General features: G+C 36.1%; 1 protein-coding gene across 2 annotated transcripts in view; it reads right to left on the bottom strand.

Moving 5' to 3' along the window:
• Positions 1-20097, bottom strand: part of LOC133536494 (protein turtle homolog A-like) — a 137536-nt gene that overhangs the window by 36475 nt on the left and 80964 nt on the right. For both annotated transcript variants that reach the window (XM_061877067.1, XM_061877068.1), the window contains exons 11-14: positions 18287-18403; positions 15773-15923; positions 11867-11978; positions 4277-4467 (exon numbers count right to left, since the gene is read on the bottom strand). In XM_061877067.1, coding sequence (XP_061733051.1) covers positions 4277-4467; positions 11867-11978; positions 15773-15923; positions 18287-18403 — 571 coding nt within the window. The remainder of the gene's footprint in view (positions 1-4276; positions 4468-11866; positions 11979-15772; positions 15924-18286; positions 18404-20097) is intronic.

Below are 20097 nucleotides of genomic sequence, written 5' to 3'. Positions count from 1 at the left end.
AAAACAAACCTTATACCTTTAATCTGAAAGAAAATATAGGCTATTTTTTTTATATAATTTCATTTATTTTTTCATAATATAAGGATTTTTTTAGGTGTACAATTTGATGGATAACTTGCTTCGAAATCATAGGTTAAGCAGATTTTTAAGTATTTATTTAGATTTTGACCCAAAAAGTTAGATAGTATAATATTTGTTGCAATATTGGAAACCATTATTTTTCCCTGTCATACCAGAAAAAAAACAAAAAACAATTTAATCGGAAAATAAGAAGATAACGAAAGAAAATAAAAGGTTTTGAATTGTATATATTTTTTTCATAATAAAAGGTATTTTTTAGGTGTACAATTTGATGGATAATTTGCTTTGAAATCATACATTAACCAAATATTGAAGTATTTATTTAGATTTTGACCAAAAAATGTAGATAAAATATATAATTTGTTGCAATAGTAGAGACATTTTTTTTTACCCTGTCAAAGTAGAAGAAAACCTAATGCCTTTAGTCAGAAAATAAGAAAGTAAATAAAGAAAATATAAGGTATTTTATCATTTATTATTTTTTTATAGTATAATGTATTTTTTCAGGTGTATAATTTGATGGGTAACTTGCTTCAAAATCATAGGTTAAGCAAATATTTAAGTATTTATTTGGATTTTAACCAAAAAAGTTAGATAATATAATATTTGTTGCAATATTGGACACTGTTTTTTTCCTGTAAAACTAGAAAAAAAAACTTATACATTTAATCTGAAAATAAGAAAGTAAAGAAAAATAATATAGGCTATGTTATTTTTTTTTTTATTTCATTTATTTTTTTATAATATAATATATTTTTTAGGTGTATAATTTGATGGAAAACTTGCTTCGAAATCATAGGTTAAGCAAATATTTAAGTATTTATTTGGATTTTAACCAAAAAAGTTAGATAATATAATATTTGTTGCAATATTGGACACTGTTTTTTTCCTGTAAAACTAGAACAAAAAACTTATACCTTTTAATCTGAAAATAAGAAAGTAAAGAAAAATAATATAGGCTGTTATTTTTTTTTTTTTCATTTTTTTTTTTATAATATAATGTATTTTTTAGGTGTATAATTTGATGGATAACTTGCTTCGAAATCATAGGTTAAGCAGATTTTTAAGTATTTATTTAGATTTTGACCAAAAAAGTTAGATAATATAATATTTGTTGTAATATTGCAAACAATAATTTTTCCCTGTCATACTAGAAAAAAACAAGCAAAACATTTAATCGTAAAATAAGAAGGTAAAGAAAGAAGATAAAAGGTTTTGAATTTTCTTTTTTTTTTTTTCATAATAAAAGGTATTTTTTTAGGTGTACAATTTGATGGATAATTTGCTTCAAAATCATACATTAACCAAATATTTAAGTATTTATTTAGATTTTGACCTAAACATTTTGATTAAGTTTTTGTCAAAGTAGAAGAAAACCTAATGCCTTTAGTCAGAAAATAAGAAAGTAAATAAAGAAAATAGAAGGTATTTTATCATTTATTATTTTTTTATAGTATAATGTATTTTTCAGGTGTATAATTTGATGGGTAACTTGCTTCAAAATCATAGCTTAGGCAGATATTTAGGTATTTATTTGGATTTTTACCAAAAAAGTTAGATAATATAATATTTGTTGCAATATTGGACACTGTTTTTTTCCTGTAAAACTCGAAAAACAAAAAACCTTACACCTTTAATCTGAAAATAAGAAAGAAAATATAGGGTATTTTATTTTTTTAATTTCATTTATTTTTTTATAATATATGGTATTTTTTTAGGTGTACAATTTGATGGATAACTTGCTTCGAAATCATAAATTAAGCAGATATTTAAGTATTAATTTGGATTTCGACCAAAAAAGTTGTATAATATATTTGTTGCAATATTAGACACTGTGATTTTTCCCTGTCATATTAGCAAAAAAAAACCTAATACCTTTAGTAAGAAAATAATAAAGTAAAGAAAGAAAATAAAAGTTATTTTATTTTTTTATATTAGAAGGTATTTATTAGGTGTACAATTTGATGGATAACTTACTTCGAAATTTTACGTTAAACATGTATTTAAGTATTAATTTGTATTTTGACCAAAAATGTTGGATAATATAATATTTGTTGCAATATTGGACATTTTTTTCTTCCCTGTTATACTAAAAACCCCAAAAAACTTTAGAAAAAAAATAAGAAAGTAAAGAAAGAAAATACAAGTTATTAGATTTTTTTTATATTAAATGGTCATTTTTAGGTGTACAATTTGATGGATAACTTGCTCCGAAATCAAAAGTTAAGCAGATATTTAAGTATTTATTTGTATGTTGACCAAAAAAGTTAGATAATATATTATTTGATGCAATATTGCACACTATTTTTATTCCTGTCATACTAGAAGAAAAATTAGTAAGAAAATAAGAAAGTAAAGAAAAAAAATTCACGCTGTCTTATTTTTTTAGTGTACGATTTGATGGATAACTTGCTTCGAAATCCTAATTTAAGTAGATATTTAGGTATTTATTTAGATTCTGATCAAAAAAGTTAGAAAAAAAATATTTGTTGCAATATTGGACACTGTTTTTTTTCCCTGTCAAACTAAAAAAAATACATTTAATTGGAAAATAAGAAAGTAAAGAAAGAAAATATAATTTATTTTATTTTTTTGTATTATAAGGTTTTTTTTAGGTGTACAATTTGATGGATAACTTGCTTCAAAATCATAGCTTAGGCAGATATTTAAGTATTTATTTGGATTTTAACCCAAAAAATTAGATAATATAATATTTGTTGCAATATTGGATACCATTTTTTTCCCTGTCAAAGTAAAGAAAAAAAATGTATACATTTGATCAAAAAATAAGAAAGTAAAGAAAGAAAATACAAGGTTTTTAAATTTTTTATAACATTAGGTATTTTTTAAGTGTACAATTTGATGGATAACTTGCTTCGAAATCATATATTAAGCAAATATTTAAGTATTTTTTGGGATTTTTGACCAAAAAAGTTAAATATAATATTTGTTGCAATATTGGACACAATTGTATTTCCTGTTATAATAAGAAAATAAGAAAGTAAAGAAAGAAAATATAAGTTAGTAATTTTTTTTGTATATTATATGGTAATTTTTAGGTGTACAATTTTTGATGGATAACTTGCTTTAAAATCATAGGTTAAGCAGATATTTAAGTATTTATTTGGATTTTTACCCCCAAAAAATTAATAATATAATATTTTTTGCAATATTGGACACTATTTTTTTTCCCTGTCAAACTAAAAAAAAAAAAATGATTCAATCAGAAAATAAGAAAGTAAAGAAAGAAAATACAAGGTTTTTAATTTTTTTTTTAATTCTAACAAAAGGTATTTTTTAGTTGTACAATTTGATGGATAACTTGCGTTGAAATCATATATTAAGCAAATATTTAAGTATTTATTTGGATTTTGACCCAAAAAGTAAGATAATATAATCTTAGTTGCAATATTGGATACAAATTTTTTCCCGTCATACTAGAAAAAAATAATACCTTTTAATAAGAAAATATGAAAGTAAAGAAAGAAAGTATAAGTTAGTCATTTTTTTTATATTATATGGTAATTTTTAGGTGTACAATTTGATGGATGACTCGCTTCAAAATCATACATTAAGCAGATATTTAAGTATTTATTTGGATTTTGACCATAACATTTGATAATATAATATTTTGTGCAATATTGGACACATTTTTTTTTCCCTGTCAAACTAAAAAAAAAAATAATACATTTAATCAGAAAATAAGAAAGTAAAGAAAGAAAATACAAGGTTTTTTCATTTTAATTTTTAATTCTAACATAAGGTATTTATTAGTTGTACAATTTGATGGATAACTTGCTTCGAAATCATACAATAAGAAAATATTGAAGTATTTATTTGGATTTTGACCAAAAAAGTTAGACAATATAATATTTGTTAAAATATTGGACACATTTATTTCCCGGTCATACTACAAAAAAATTATACATTTAGTAAGAAAAGAAAGTAAAGAAAGAAAATATATGGTATTTCATTGACACATTATTTACAGGCTTCTGCGGGCCATATAAAGTGACATGGAGGCCCGGGGCCACGAGTTTGACACCTGTGCTGGAATGCCTCCAATCAGGTTGTAACAAGTAATAAATTGTGTTGGATGACCTCCAAAAGTGAAGAGAAAGACTCTCCAAAACCAATGTTTTATCATTTTCTTATTGGAAAGAAGAAGAGATTTGTTTTCTAAGAGAGTACTCACCTAAAGTCCGAGCGGTGGCAATTTCGCTAAAAGGTCCGGTGCCCACCTTGTTGTGGGACAGCACGCTGAACTGGAAGTCCGTGGCGGGCGACAGGCCGCTCACCAGCAGGGCGTGGCCCGAGCGGGGGGGCACGGGCACGGAGAACCACTCCTGCTTGCCTTCGCTATTACGCGCTGACATATTTTTCACCCTGCGGAAAGAACGAGAAAGGTGAAAACAAAAGAGAGGAGGGTAATTCCGGGAGTCGGCTTTTATGAAACATGACAGAAACGTGGCTTCCATTAATCATTCATTCTCATCAGCGGCTCTAAAATCTGCTTTCAAAGGCAGAGTCGATGTATTCCTACTATAGCACTCCAATTAGCCATTGTCGTTATCAGCTTAGGTCTTTCATACCGAGCACATTTCTTTCACACCGGAGGCCAAAGGAGAAGAAAAGTCTTCACCTCTGCACATCGGAAAGAAGTTAAGAAAATGATGAATGTCGGGTCAGGTTCGAAACTCCTTGCTTGAAGTGTAATCTTTCATTAAAGGGTATGTTTTATTAACGCAGGTGCTCTTAATGGCAGGGTCCTGTTTGAAGTGTGGAAACATTAAAGTCCTACTGAAACCCACTACTAGCGACCACGCAGTCTGATAGTTTATATATCAATGATGAAATATTAACATTGCAACACATGCCAATACGGCCTTTTTAGTTTACTAAAGTGCAATTTTAAATTTCGCGCGGAAATATCATGCTAAAATGTTGCAGTTTGATGACACGTATTGTAGAGGACATTTTGTTCCAGCACCGTTCCCAGCTATAAGTCGCCTGTTTTTAAACGCATAATTCCACAGTATTCTGGACATCTGTGTTGCTGAATCTTTTGCAATTTGTTCGATGAATAATGGAGACGTCAAAGAAGAAAGCTGTAAGTGGCAAGCGGTGTATTGCGGCCGCCTTTAGCAACACAAACACAGCCGGTGTTTCATTGTTTACATTCCCGAAAGATGATGGTGAAGCTTTACTATGGAACAGGGCAGTCAAGCGAACACGGTTGGATTGGACCACACATCGTCATGCCTGTAAATCAGTTTTAAGTTTGATCATGAATGTCGGGTCAGGTTCGAAACTCCTTGCTTGAAGTGTAATCTTTCATTAAAGGGTATGTTTTATTAACACGGGTGCACTTAATTGCAAGGTCCTGTTTGAAGTGTGGAAACATTAAAGGCCTACTGAAAGCCACTACTAGCGACCACGCAGTCTGATAGTTTATATATCAATGATGAAATATTAACATTGCAACACATGCCAATACCGTACTAAATTGCAATTTTAAATGTCGCGCGGAAATATCATGCTAAAATGTTGCAGTATGATGACACGTATTGTAGAGGACGTTTTGTTCCAGCACCGTTCCCAGCTATAAGTCGCCTGTTTTTAATCGCATAATTCCACAGTATTCTGGACATCTGTGTTGCTGAATCTTTTGCAATTTTTCAATGAATAATGGAGACGTCAAAGAAGAAAGCTGTAAGCGGGAAGCAGTGTTTTGCGGCCGCCTTAGCAACATTAACACAGCCGGTGTTTCATTGTTTACATTCCCGAAAGATGACGGTGAAGATTTACTATGGAACAGAGCGGTCAAGCGAACACGGTTGGATTGGACCACACACCGTCATGCCTGTAAATCAGTTTTAGGTTTGATCTTGAATGTCGGGTCAAGTTCGAAACTCCTTGCTTGAAGTGTAATCTTTCATTAAAGGGTATGTTTTATTAACGCGGGTGCACTTAATTGCAGGGTCCTGTTTGAAGTGTGGAAACATTAAAGGCCTACTGAAACCCACTACTACCGACCACGCAGTCTGATAGTTTATATATCAATGATGAAATATTAACATTGCAACACATGCCAATACGCCGGGTTGGTTTACTAAATTGCAGAAATATCATGCTAAAATGTTGCAGTATGATGACACGTATTGTAGTGGACATTTTGTTCCAGCACCGTTCCCAGCTATAAGTCGCCTGTTTTTAATCACGTAATTCCACAGTATTCTGGACATCTGTGTTGCTGAATATTTTGCAATTTGTTCGATGAATAATGGAGATGTCAAAGAAGAAAGCTGTAAGTGGGAAGCGGTGTTTTGCGGCCGCCTTTAGCAACACAAACACAGCCGGTGTTTCATTGTTTACATTCCCGAAAGATGACGGTGAAGCTTTACTATTGAACAGGGCGGTCAAGCGAACACGGTTGGATTGGACCACACACCGTCATGCCTGTAAATCAGTTTTAGGTTTGATCTTGAATGTCGGGTCAAGTTCGAAACTCCTTGCTTGAAGTGTAATCTTTCATTAAAGGGTATGTTTTATTAACGCGGGTGCTCTTAATTGCAGGGTCCTGTTTGAAGTGTGGAAACATTAAAGTCCTACTGAAACCCACTACTAGCGACCACGCAGTCTGATAGTTTATATATCAATGATGAAATATTAACATTGCAACACATGCCAATACGGCCATTTTAGTTTACTAAAGTGCAATTTTAAATTTCGCGCGGAAATATCATGCTAAAATGTTGCAGTTTGATGACACGTATTGTAGAGGACATTTTGTTCCAGCACCGTTCCCAGCTACAAGTCGCCTGTTTTTAAACGCATAATTCCACAGTATTCTGGACATTTGTGTTGCTGAATCTTTTGCAATTTGTTCGATGAATAATGGAGACGTCAAAGAAGAAAGCTGTAAGTGGCAAGCGGTGTATTGCGGCCGCCTTTAGCAACACAAACACAGCCGGTGTTTCATTGTTTACATTCCCGAAAGATGATGGTGAAGCTTTACTATGAAACAGGGCGGTCAAGCGAACACGGTTGGATTGGACCACACATCGTCATGCCTGTAAATCAGTTTTAAGTTTGATCATGAATGTCGGGTCAGGTTCGAAACTCCTTGCTTGAAGTGTAATCTTTCATTAAAGGGTATGTTTTATTAACACGGGTGGACTTAATTGTAAGGTCCTGTTTGAAGTGTGGAAACATTAAAGGCCTACTGAAAGCCACTACTAGCGACCACGCAGTCTGATAGTTTATATATCAATGATGAAATATTAACATTGCAACACATGCCAATACCGTACTAAATTGCAATTTTAAATGTCGCGCGGAAATATCATGCTAAAATGTTGCAGTATGATGACACGTATTGTAGAGGACATTTTGTTCCAGCACCGTTCCCAGCTATAAGTCGCCTGTTTTTAATCGCATAATTCCACAGTATTCTGGACATCTGTGTTGCTGAATCTTTTGCAATTTGTTCGATGAATAATGGAGACGTCAAAGAAGAAAGCTGTAAGTGGCAAGCGGTGTATTGCGGCCGCCTTTAGCAACACAAACACAGCCGGTGTTTCATTGTTTACATTCCCGAAAGATGATGGTGAAGCTTTACTATGAAACAGGGCGGTCAAGCGAACACGGTTGGATTGGACCACACATCGTCATGCCTGTAAATCAGTTTTAAGTTTGATCATGAATGTCGGGTCAGGTTCGAAACTCCTTGCTTGAAGTGTAATCTTTCATTAAAGGGTATGTTTTATTAACACGGGTGCACTTAATTGCAAGGTCCTGTTTGAAGTGTGGAAACATTAAAGGCCTACTGAAACCCACTACTACCGACCACGCAGTCTGATAGTTTATATATCAATGATGAAATATTAACATTGCAACACATGCCAATACCGTACTAAATTGCAATTTTAAATGTCGCGCGGAAATATCATGCTAAAATGTTGCAGTATGATGACACGTATTGTAGAGGACATTTTGTTTCAGCACCGTTCCCAGCTATAAGTCGCCTGTTTTTAATCGCATAATTCCACAGTATTCTGGACATCTGTGTTGCTGAATCTTTTGCAATTTTTCAATGAATAATGGAGACGTCAAAGAAGAAAGCTGTAAGCGGGAAGCGGTGTTTTGCGGCCGCCTTAGCAACATTAACACAGCCGGTGTTTCATTGTTTACATTCCCGAAAGATGACGGTGAAGATTTACTATGGAACAGAGCGGTCAAGCGAACACGGTTGGATTGGACCACACACCGTCATGCCTGTAAATCAGTTTTAGGTTTGATCTTGAATGTCGGGTCAAGTTCGAAACTCCTTGCTTGAAGTGTAATCTTTCATTAAAGGGTATGTTTTATTAACGCGGGTGCACTTAATTGCAGGGTCCTGTTTGAAGTGTGGAAACATTAAAGGCCTACTGAAAGCCACTACTACCGACCACGCAGTCTGATAGTTTATATATCAATGATGAAATATTAACATTGCAACACATGCCAATACGCCGGGTTGGTTTACTAAATTGCAGAAATATGCTAAAATGTTGCAGTATGATGACACGTATTGTAGTGGACATTTTGTTCCAGCACCGTTCCCAGCTATAAGTCGCCTGTTTTTAATCACGTAATTCCACAGTATTGTGGACATCTGTGTTGCTAAATATTTTGCAATTTGTTCGATGAATAATGGAGACGTCAAAGAAGAAAGCTGTAAGTGGGAAGCGGTGTTTTGCGGCCGCCTTTAGCAACACAAACACAGCCGGTGTTTCATTGTTTACATTCCCGAAAGATGACGGTGAAGCTTTACTATTGAACAGGGCGGTCAAGCGAACACGGTTGGATTGGACCACACACTGTCATGCCTGTATATCAGTTGTATGTTTGATCATGTTCATGTTTTGTTTTTGGACTCTTGTTTCCCGTTTTGCACTTTCTTGTTTCCATAAATACTCATTAGTTTCCACCTGGTCTCCAAGTCACGCCCCTGTCCTCAGTCTCACACCTACTAGTAATCATCATCACAGTCATTATTTATACCATTCTGTTTCTGTCCTCGTCCTGGGAACTTTGCTTGCTTATGCATACTACATGCTTGTCTACTTGGCCACCTATCCATGCTGCACCTCCTTCATGTCCTCGACCACCTTGCTATCCATGCCCCTTGTTTCGATCCAAGTAAGTTTTGTTTTCATGCCACAGTGCAAGCTTTTGTTTCATGTCTTTAGTCATGCCATTGTGCTAGTTTTGTTTTGATTAGTCTCGTTTATTATCCGCCTTGCTTTGCCTTTTTGTAGTTTGTTTGTTTAGTGATAATAAATCAAAACGTTCCTCAATTCACGCCTGGCTCGTTCCAAATTCCCTCTGCGTCGAAGAAACAACCCTAATCCAAGTCCCACTTTGACACACACACAAAATACAGTGTTTTATGCAGCGATAATTTCCAAAGATTGTGTTTCGAAGAGGGTCCCTTGTGAAGGGCAGAGATGGGCTTCGCCACCACCTGTCGACTGGTGCTGAAGAAAGGTGCGTGCCGACCTTCAGGTTGTACAGATACGACCATATAATCCCACTAAAACATTAGTAACACAATAAGTAGATAATGGATTTTCCAGAATTATCCTGGTAAATCTGTCTAATAACATCTGAATCACTCCCACTGTATAGTTTTTTGTTTTTTTTCCGAGTCCTTCACTCTTACTTTCCTCATCCAAAATTAATGAGGAAATCGTCGCTTTCTCGGTAAGAAACGCTCTCGCTGCTGGTGGCCATGATTATAAACAACATTCAGATGTGAGGAGCTCCACAAACCGTGACGTCACGCGCACATCGTCTGCTACTTCCGGTACAGGCAAGGCTTTTTTAATAGCGACCAAAAGTTGCAAACTTTATCCTCGATGTTCTCTACTAAATCCCTTCAGCAAAAATATGGCGAAATGATCAAGTATGACACATAGAATGGACCTGCGATCCCCGTTTAAATAAGAACATCTCATTTCAGTAGGCCTTTAATGTGCAATGTCTTGAGATATTCACACGATATTATTCTCGTTTTATTCGATTTATGTCCATGCTGTCGCTGGAATATGATCTTGTCATGCCACTTTTTCAAAAGTCCTGTTTCCATTCTAATCCACACTTTAAGTATTCAGTACATCATACTGAATACACTGGTGCCTTGCTTTTTGGCGAACATTCTGATCAGTTATCGTACGGCGAAAACATTGCCGTAGTATTGTGTCCGCATTACCAGTCTGTATATAAGTTATGCAAACACCGACTTTTCAACTTATATTCAATTGATCAGACTGCAAAGACAAGATACTAAACATTCATACGTTGTTATTTTTGCAAATATTAGCTCACCTGGAATTTGATGCCCGCAACATGTTTCAAAAAAAGTGGCAAAAAAGACTGAGAAAGTTGAGTAATGCTCATCAATCGCTTATTGGGAACATCCCACGGGTGAACAGGCATGATTGGGTGCCATGATTGGGTGTAAAAGCAGCTCAGTCGTTCACAATCAAGGACTGGGCGAGGGTCCCGTGGTTTTTGACTGCCTCACTCGATCCTCGACCCTCACTCTGGAGACGGACCCTGACGCCTCTCTCTGTTCACGGACCTCACGCGGATCATGGACCCCTTTTGCCTAGCCCCCTTTGGATCGGTCTGCTTCCTCATCCAACAACACAGTAATACACAACAGCTGACTACACACATAGTCTAACACCACTCATTCTTGGATTTGTTCACACACTCCATTTCCTTAGTTTAGTAGTATTGTTTGTTACATATATATATATATATATATATTAAATATTTGAATATCACCAACCCCCTGGTGTCTGAGTCGTCATCTCCCTCCGTGTAATCATAACAAGATCAGGCCTTAAGTCAAACCATCCATTTACTACCGTTTGTCCCTTTTGGGGTTGCGGGGTTGCTGGAGCTTATCTCAGCTACAATCGGGCGGAAGGCGTAGTACACCCTGGACAAGTCGGCACCTCATCGCAGGGCCAACACAGATACACATTCACACTCACATTCACACACTAGGGCCAATTTAGTGTTGCCAATCAACCTATCCCCAGGTGCATGTCTTCGGAGGTTGGAGGAAGCCGGAGTACCTGGAGGGAACCCACGCAGTCACGGGGAGAACATGCAAACTCCACACAGAAAGATCCCGAGCCCGGGATTAAACTCAGGACTACTCGGGACCTTCGTATTGTGAGGCACACGCACTGACCCCTGTTCCACCGTTCTATAGGCCTTAAGTGTTTTGTGTTAATATTTTTGGTGGTCCTGGAATGGATTAATTAAAACATTTTAATGGTGTACCAAATACTTATTTTCCACCATAATTTACAAATAAATTATTTAACATTCCTATAATGTGAATTCCTGGATTTTTTTTCTCCACATTCTGTCTCTCACAGTTGAAGTGTACCTATGATGAAAATTACAGACCTCTGTCATCATTTTAAGTGGGAGAGCTTGCACAATCGCTGGCTGACTAAATAGGTTTTTGCCCCACTGTGTAACTAAGTGTTGTTCACCATGAAGCAATCTATTAGGTAGCCGCTTCCCAGTAGCGCCTTAAAGTTGCAAAAGCTGCGTTATAAAGCCGTGCAGTGCGGTGCCAATGTTTTTAGTGTAGCTGCCGAGAAGTGATAACGGATAAAAGAATTCCTCAACCTAAAGATCAATAGAGAAACAGCAGGGCTTGTCAATGGCTGCCATGGTTACAGCCTGAGCAGAAAGTGGGAGGCTTAACACCCACCAAACTGAAAATGTCTGCGCCGAACCTCCATCAAAGCCCGCCTCCCAGGATATATTGGCCTGCTTCACCCCTGGAGATATGGACAGCGACGTCGCCGCATGGGGGCTGGTTCCTGTAAAGGGGAATCACAGACAGGAGTGCATGTGAATTGAACAACCCGATACCATCTTGAACCAGAACCATCTTAGGCATCGGAGGCAGGGTGGCAGTGCGGGCATCCTCGAGGGAAGAGTACGGGGTTATTCTGCCATCGTGTTCAGCAAAAGAGCTCAATTCAACAAGAATAGAAGAGATAGTTCTGCAATTAAACCTGGTTATGTCAACGCCTTTCCAACTGGCTGACTGAAATGCTGAAGTTGAACTCAAATGTTGACAGAACACTTTAAGACAGGGTTCTCAGACACGCGGACCACGGGACGATATTTTGTTAAGTTTAATGTTAGTGCAGCCCACAAGTTTTATATGAATGGCGCTTGACAGAGTTGGGTTATTTGGGTCCAAAATGGCTTTTTCAACGTTCTGGGTTGCCTACCCCTGTATTAGCGGCAAATGAGCGAAAACGACAGATATGTATATTAATTATTTTAACAAATATTTATATATATATAAATGTATATATAAATATAATATAAATATAATATAAATATAATATAAATATTATATTTCTATAGTATACGAATATAAATATAATATAATATAGGAAAAAATATTATATTAGATATTATGATATATATAATATGCATATATAAATATAATATAAATTTATATTTATATAATATTATAATATAATATACATTTCTATCTACAATACATATTTATATGAATGGCGCTTGACAGCGTTGTGTTATTTGGGTTCAAAATGGCTTTTTCAACGTTCTGGGTTGCCTACCCCTGCGTTAGTGGAAAAGCGGCAAATGAGAGGGAACGACAGATATTTATATTAATTATATTAATATATATTTATATATATATATACAAATTATATTTCTATAATATATAAAATAAATCACATAATATAACAAAATTATATTATATATTATATTATATATAATATATACATGTAAATATATAAATATAATATACATTTATATTTATATAATAATATAATATAGTATAACCTTATATTCATATTTATACATATTTATAATACATATTTATATTAATGGCGCTTGACAGCGTTGTGTTATTTGGGTTCAAAATGGCTTTTTCAACATTCTGGGTTGCCTACCCCTGCGTTAGTGGAAAAGCGGCAAATGAGGGAAAACGACAAATATTTATATTAATTATATTAATAAATATTTATATATATATACACATTTATATATAAATATTATATGTATATAAATATAAAACAATATATATTAATATTATGTCATATTATATTATATAATTAATATATAAATATAAATATAATATACATGTATATTTATATTTGCATAATAATATAATATAATATAATATACATTTATATTTATATTTATACATATTTATAATACATATCTATGTTAATGACGCTTGACAGCGTTGTGTTATTTGGGTCCAAAATGGCTTTTTCAACATTCTGGGTTGCCTACCTCTGCCTTAGTGGAAAAGCGACAATTGAGTGAAAGCAACAGAGATGTTGCCATGGAGACGAGGGTTTCCTTACGTACGTGGCTGCAGTCACACCGCAACACCTGTCCGTCAGTAATAACAGTCCCCGATAACCTGGACTAATTCAAACCGTTATGTTTTTTTATTGTTTAATTTGCATTGCCTCACACGATGAACACTGTTTATCTTTCTAGATGACGCCGGATAACACTTCCGGAGCCACCACTTTTTTGCGCATGCTATTCCGCTACTTATTCGCCGAGTAAATTCACAGTTTTCGGTAAAACTGTGAATTTATCTGGATCACAAAACAACTTAGTTTTTTTGTCCTGACTAAGAGGAATGTTAAAGTGGATTGATAAATGTGGGAGGAGTCTCAGAAAAAAGGGTGAAAAAAAAATGGGAATTCCAGGAATTTTTTTTTTTTTTTTAAATGATAGTTTTGAAAATCCAGGATATGTGGAATGTGTTGAATGATTTGAATAATTTTGAAAAAACGTAGAAATGTTGGAAATTTGAAAAATGGCCGAAATAATTTTGAATGGGAAAACCTGGAATTTTTGGGGGGAAAGCCCGCAATTCCCAAATAGGCTGAACAGTTTGAAGTTGGAACAGAAGAAGAAGAATGAAGTTTGTTTTTTTGTCCTGATTAAGAAGAATGTTTTGATGGTGGAAAGGTTGAAATGCGTTGAAAAATGTGTGAGGAGTAGTCGCCAGAAAAAAGGGTGGGAATTGGACTATGCAAAACCAGGAATTCTGAAAAATCCTGGAATTTTTTTTTACTTGGAAAAGGGGAAGTTTGAATTTCCACAATGATTAAATGTGTTAAAGGTGGAATGGTATGAATATCGTATTTCCTTGAATTGCCACCGGGTATATAGTATGCGCCTGCCTAGAATTACTGCCGGGCCAAACTCATTTCGCAAAATAATTAGCGCATGCTTAGCATTACCGCCGGCTCAGGATTAACGCCGGGTCAAACTCGTTTCGCCAAATATTATTTTTATTAGCGCGTGTCTAGAATTTAGGCCGGGTCAATATCATTTCGCAAAATAATTAGCATATGCCTAGAATTTCCGCCGGGTCAAACTCGTCACGTCACGAGTGACACTTCACCTGTCATCATTTTCAAAATGGAGAAGGCTGATTTCAATCATTTGAAATCGCATAAAGGGAAGAAGATTAAGAGCTATTCAGTAGGATTTAAGGTCCAAGCTATTGAATATGCTAAAAAGAACAGTAAGCAGCTATGTTTTATTAATATACCATAGCTGCATGTGTCAAATATATATGAGTCATTAAATGACTCCGGCCTCCTGGTGGTAGAGGGCGCTAGTGATCCTTCCTGCGACTACTCGGCTGCAGAAGAAGTGACAACAAGCAGCAAGAGTGAGCAGCGATCGTTTATTTTTTCCTCTCGCTTGCACTTTTAACAGGGAGGATTACATATCTAAAATAAAACAGTTTTCTAAACTGGACTTTCAATCGAAGCAGGAGGTAATAAAGGAAGATCTCCATCAAAACAGAGAGACTTTTAAAACTGAAGAAAGATAAGGAAGACTTCTATAAACAAGTTATCGATGCTTTTGATCAGAAGGAGCTGCGCATGGACTTCATTTATAAGTAAAGGTAAGACCATAGTAAAGTTTTTTTTTATTAAATGTGCTTTTCATGATGGAATCCCTAAATCACACTCAAATTTATAAGCGCAGGCCTAAATTTACCGCATGCCTTTGGTAAGTGCCGGAGTGAGAGGAGGTTTTAAATTAATTAGTACCCCGGTGGCAATTCAAGGAAATACGGTAGGTTGAAAAATGTGGAAATGGTGAAAATGGCCAATTCATTTTGAATTGGAAAAAATGTCCCGGAAAAGCTGGATTTCAGGTAAATCTGGGAATTTGGGGAATTTATGGGAAAACCCTCGATTCCCAAATAGGCTGAACAGTTTGAAGTTGGAACGGTTTGTATCGGGTGAAAAATGCGGAAGGTAGAGCGCGCCAAAATCTGGAGAAGAATAATACAAAGAAGAAGAAGAAAAAGATGAACGCTCCATACCAAAAGTTGTCAGCAGGTTTTTATAGCTTATATGTCCAAAGTCTACTCTACTTTGCAGTTTTTGTGTCTGATTTAGGTATCAGAGTCATGCCGAAGTGGAGTCGATAATGTGGAGAGCTTCTATTTACTGTGCACATGAAAAGAAACACCTTCCAGAACTGCCGGCCGACCTCAATAAACACAAGTTTCAGGGTCAAAAAGATGAATTGTGCACCGTGTCGACTTTTGCTTCGGTTATTTGTGCTTTTTTGCACTTACCCAAAACTGAGATTTGAGTGTAGGCTTTTACCGAGGCGACACGGTTAGAAAGAGCACACTCCCACTTTCCGTGATGGTCCTTGGCGAGGGGCCGCAGCAGCAATGAGCCGTCGGGTCTGATGGAATACGATATGCGACGAGCCAGGTCAACCTTTAGGTAAGAAAAAAAATAATACTACTAAAAATAATACATAGTATAAACATACATGCACATGTACAGTACATACACACACTCATGCATGTAACCACAATTCAACAAATTGGGTGGAAACTGCTAGAATATTTATGTATAAATTATCATACAACTCTTATGCTTAAAGGCCGTTGCTATAGTTATTATCAATTGTGCTAAAGCTGTACTTTTCTATCTGTATCAGTGTTTGTGTCCAGTCTCGGCCTGCTGACTGCCGAGGGCGAACATCGAGTACCGTGATGCAGACAAAGCAGAGACAGGGCGATATCACGAGTTTCAGCACATTTGCACTTCTAAATAATCACATATTGTGTCCAACCGAGGCTGCAAAAATTACTCCCCTTCCTTCAGAAGCAGCCTGAGTGGTGAAACCAGGAAATATTCAAAGTTGGAAAATTTCCATGGGAATTAACCTGTTAATGCCCAAGCTGTTTGTTTACACGTTTTTTGAATTTTTCGTTGCTATTTAGGTTTATTGGACCCTCATTAGAATAAAAACTAAGAATCACCTTTTGAAATGATGTACTTGGTCCATACGTACACAAGCGTGTACTTCATGTTTAGTGACTTGTTAATTCTTATTTTTACACCCCCCCCCCCCAAAAAAAATTATATTGTATGTTATACTCTACTGACACCACAAGATGGCAGGATAAGTGTCCACATAAGCGGCCATAAGACCCCAATTCAGTAGTGTACACAATTTTGGAAATAAGAGCTAAAAAGGTGCTGTCCACACATGTGGCCACTAAGGCCTTTAGAGGTTTTAATAATGTTGACAAAATAATAGGTGTATAAATGACACAATATGTTACTGCATACGTCAAAAGACTAATTAGGAGCCTTTGTTTGTTTACTTACTACTAAAAGACAAGTTGTCTAGTATGTTGACTATTTTATCTAAGGACTTAACTGCGATAATAAACATATGTGGCGAGGTACACCCCTTTGTCCACAATTGCGTGAGCAAATAGTCAAACAGTTTAAGAACAACGTTTCTCAAAGTGCAATTGCAAGAAATTTAGGGATTTCAACACCTACGGTCCATAATATCATCAAAAAGGTTCAGAGAATCTGGAGAAATCCCTCCACGTAAAACCAACATGGAATGACCGTGACCTTCGATCCTTCAGACGGCACTGTATCCAAAACTGACATCAATCTCTAAAGGATATCACCACATGGGCTCAGGAACACTTCAGAAAACCACTGTCACTAAATACAGTTGGTCGCTACATCTGTAAGTGCAAGTTAAAGCTTGACTATGCACAGCGAAAGCCATTTATCAACAACATCCAGAAACGCCGCCGGCTTCTCTGGGCCCGAGATCATCTAAGATGGACTGATGCAAAGTGGAAAAGTGTTGTGTCGTCTGACGAGTACACATTTCAAATTGTTTTTGGAAATATTCAACATGGTGTCATCCGGACCAAAGGGGAAGCGAACCATCCAGACTGTTATGATGCAAAGTTCAAAAGCCAGCATCTGTGATGGTATGGGGGTGCATTAGTGCCCAAGGCATGAGTAACATACATATATGTGAAGGCACCATTAATGCTGAATGGTACATACAGGTTTTGGAACAACATATGCTGCCAACTTAGTGTCGTCTTTTTCATGGACGCCCCTTCTTATTTCAGCAAGACAATGCCAAGCCACATTTAGCATGTGTTACAACAGCGTGGCTTCACAAAAAAACAGTGCGGGTACTTTCCTGGCCCGCCTGCAGTCCAGACCTGTCTCCCATGGAAAATGTGTGGCGCATTACGAAGCGTAAAATATGACAGCGGAGACCCCGGACTGTTGAACGACTGAAGCTCTACATAAAACAAGAATGGGAAAGAATTCCACTTTCAAAGCTTCAACAATTAGTTTCCTCAGTTCCCAAACGTTTATTGAGTGTTGTTAAAAGAAAAGGTGATGTAACACAGTGGTGAACATGCCCTTTCCCAACTACTTTGGCACGTGTTGCAGCCATGAAATTCTAAGTTAATGATTATTTGCAAAAAAAATAAAGTTCATGAGTTTGAACACCAAATATGTTGTCTTTGTAGCATATTCAACTGAATATGGGTTGAAAGGGATTTGTAAATCATTGTATTCCATTTATATTTACATCTAACACAATTTCCCAACTCATATGGAAACGGGGTTCGTAAACGTTAACAATATCCTGTCCTCAAATCAGTACATTATGCAATCAGGAAATTACAAAGTCCATTTAATCTGGTCCCTATAGCAAGTTAATTAGCGCAGAGGTCAGATTGTACATCAAGTGGAACATGAAGTTTCTCTGTGATGTCGGTTCCATCGGCGCTCACCTTGGTCCAGACCACTTTGACTGTGGTATTGTTGTTTCCTTGACACGGGATGAGCAGGGTCCGTCCCACCTTTTGTTGGTACTTCTTCTCCGGAGCGATGCTGAATGACGGAGGGTCCTGTGAAGCATCCAGACCACACGGCTGAATCACGGCACTTGGAGTTGGAACAATGGATGCGAGGACTGGATTAATGGCTCTTTGGACACCATTATCTTAATAACAGGAGGATTAGCCACACAATTAACTCCCTAATAGTGTTCCCATTGTGGTGAGGCTGAGCCGACTTCCGTTAATGCCAGAGGGCACCGGCGTCGCAGTGAAAAGGTCAATGAAATGTTGTTCCTGTTAAGTTTTTAATTGACTGTGACAGGCGCCATTTTGGCTGATCGTAAAATACGTGTACAGCAGGGGCGTCCAAACTTTTTCCACAGAGGGCCGCACACGGAAAAATTTAACCATGATATTTTTAATTTTTAAACCATAACAAAATATATGGATTTTTTTTTTTTTTTTTTTTTTGTCCTTAGGGTTCCTGGGGAGCATAGAGGGTCTCAGGCAGTAAAATGTTAAAAGTAAGTCAAATTATTATTATTTATTTAATTTAATGCTTACAGTACATCTCTATATCAACTTGAGGTTGATATAAAGTAAAACAAATAAGGTTTTATGCCTCTTCTGTCAAAGACAACTTTGTTTTTTTATAATAAAACTCAAATATGCAGTGTTTAGATAGATAGATAGAAGGATAGATAGATAGATAGATAGTTAGATAGATAGATAGAAGGATAGCTGGATGGATGGATGGATAGATAGAAGGATAGCTGGATGGATAAATAGATAGATAGATAGATAGATAGATAGATAGATAGATAGAAGGATAGCTGGATGGATGGATGGATAGATAGAAGGATAGCTGGATGGATAGATGGATAGATAGAAGGATAGCTGGATGGATGGATGGATAGATAGAAGGATAGCTGGATGGATAGATAGAAGGATAGCTGGATGGATAGGTGGATAGATAGAAGGATGGATGGGTGGATAGAAGGATAGATAGATAGATAGATAGATAGATAGATAGATAGGATAGCTGGATGGATGGATGGATAGATAGAAGGATAGCTGGATGGATAGATGGATTGATAGAAGGATGGATGGATAGATATAAGGATAGCTGGATGGATGGATGGATGGATAGATAGAAGGATAGCTGGATGGATAGGTGGATAGATAGAAGGATGGATGGATAGATAGAAGGATAGATAGATGGATAGCTGGATGGATAGATAGATAGATAGATAGATAGATAGATAGAAGGATAGCTGGATGGATAGGTGGATAGATAGAAGGATGGATGGATAGATAGAAGGATAGATAGAAGGATAGATAGAAGGATAGATGGATAGATAGATGGATAGATAGAAGGATAGATAGATAGATAGATAGATAGATAGATAGATAGATAGATAGATAGATAGATAGATAGAAGGATAGCTGGATGGATAGAAGGATGGATGGATAGATAGAAGGATAGCTGGATGGATGGATGGATAGATAGAAGGATAGCTGGATGGATAGGTGGATAGATAGAAGGATGGATGGATAGATAGAAAGATAGATAGATGGATAGCTGGATGGATGGATAGATAGATGGATAGATAGATAGATAGATAGATGGATAGGTGGATAGATAGAAGGATGGATGGATAGATAGAAGGATAGATAGATGGATAGCTGGATGGATGGATGGATAGATGGATAGATAGAGAGATAGATAGATAGATAGATAGATGGATAGATGGATAGATAGA

The sequence above is a fragment of the Nerophis ophidion genome, linkage group LG17, assembly GCF_033978795.1.
Source record: "Nerophis ophidion isolate RoL-2023_Sa linkage group LG17, RoL_Noph_v1.0, whole genome shotgun sequence".
In the NCBI taxonomy this organism is placed as follows: domain Eukaryota; kingdom Metazoa; phylum Chordata; class Actinopteri; order Syngnathiformes; family Syngnathidae; genus Nerophis; species Nerophis ophidion.
Note: the sequence above shows the minus strand (reverse complement) of the source record. Positions and strands in the feature narration are given on the sequence as shown.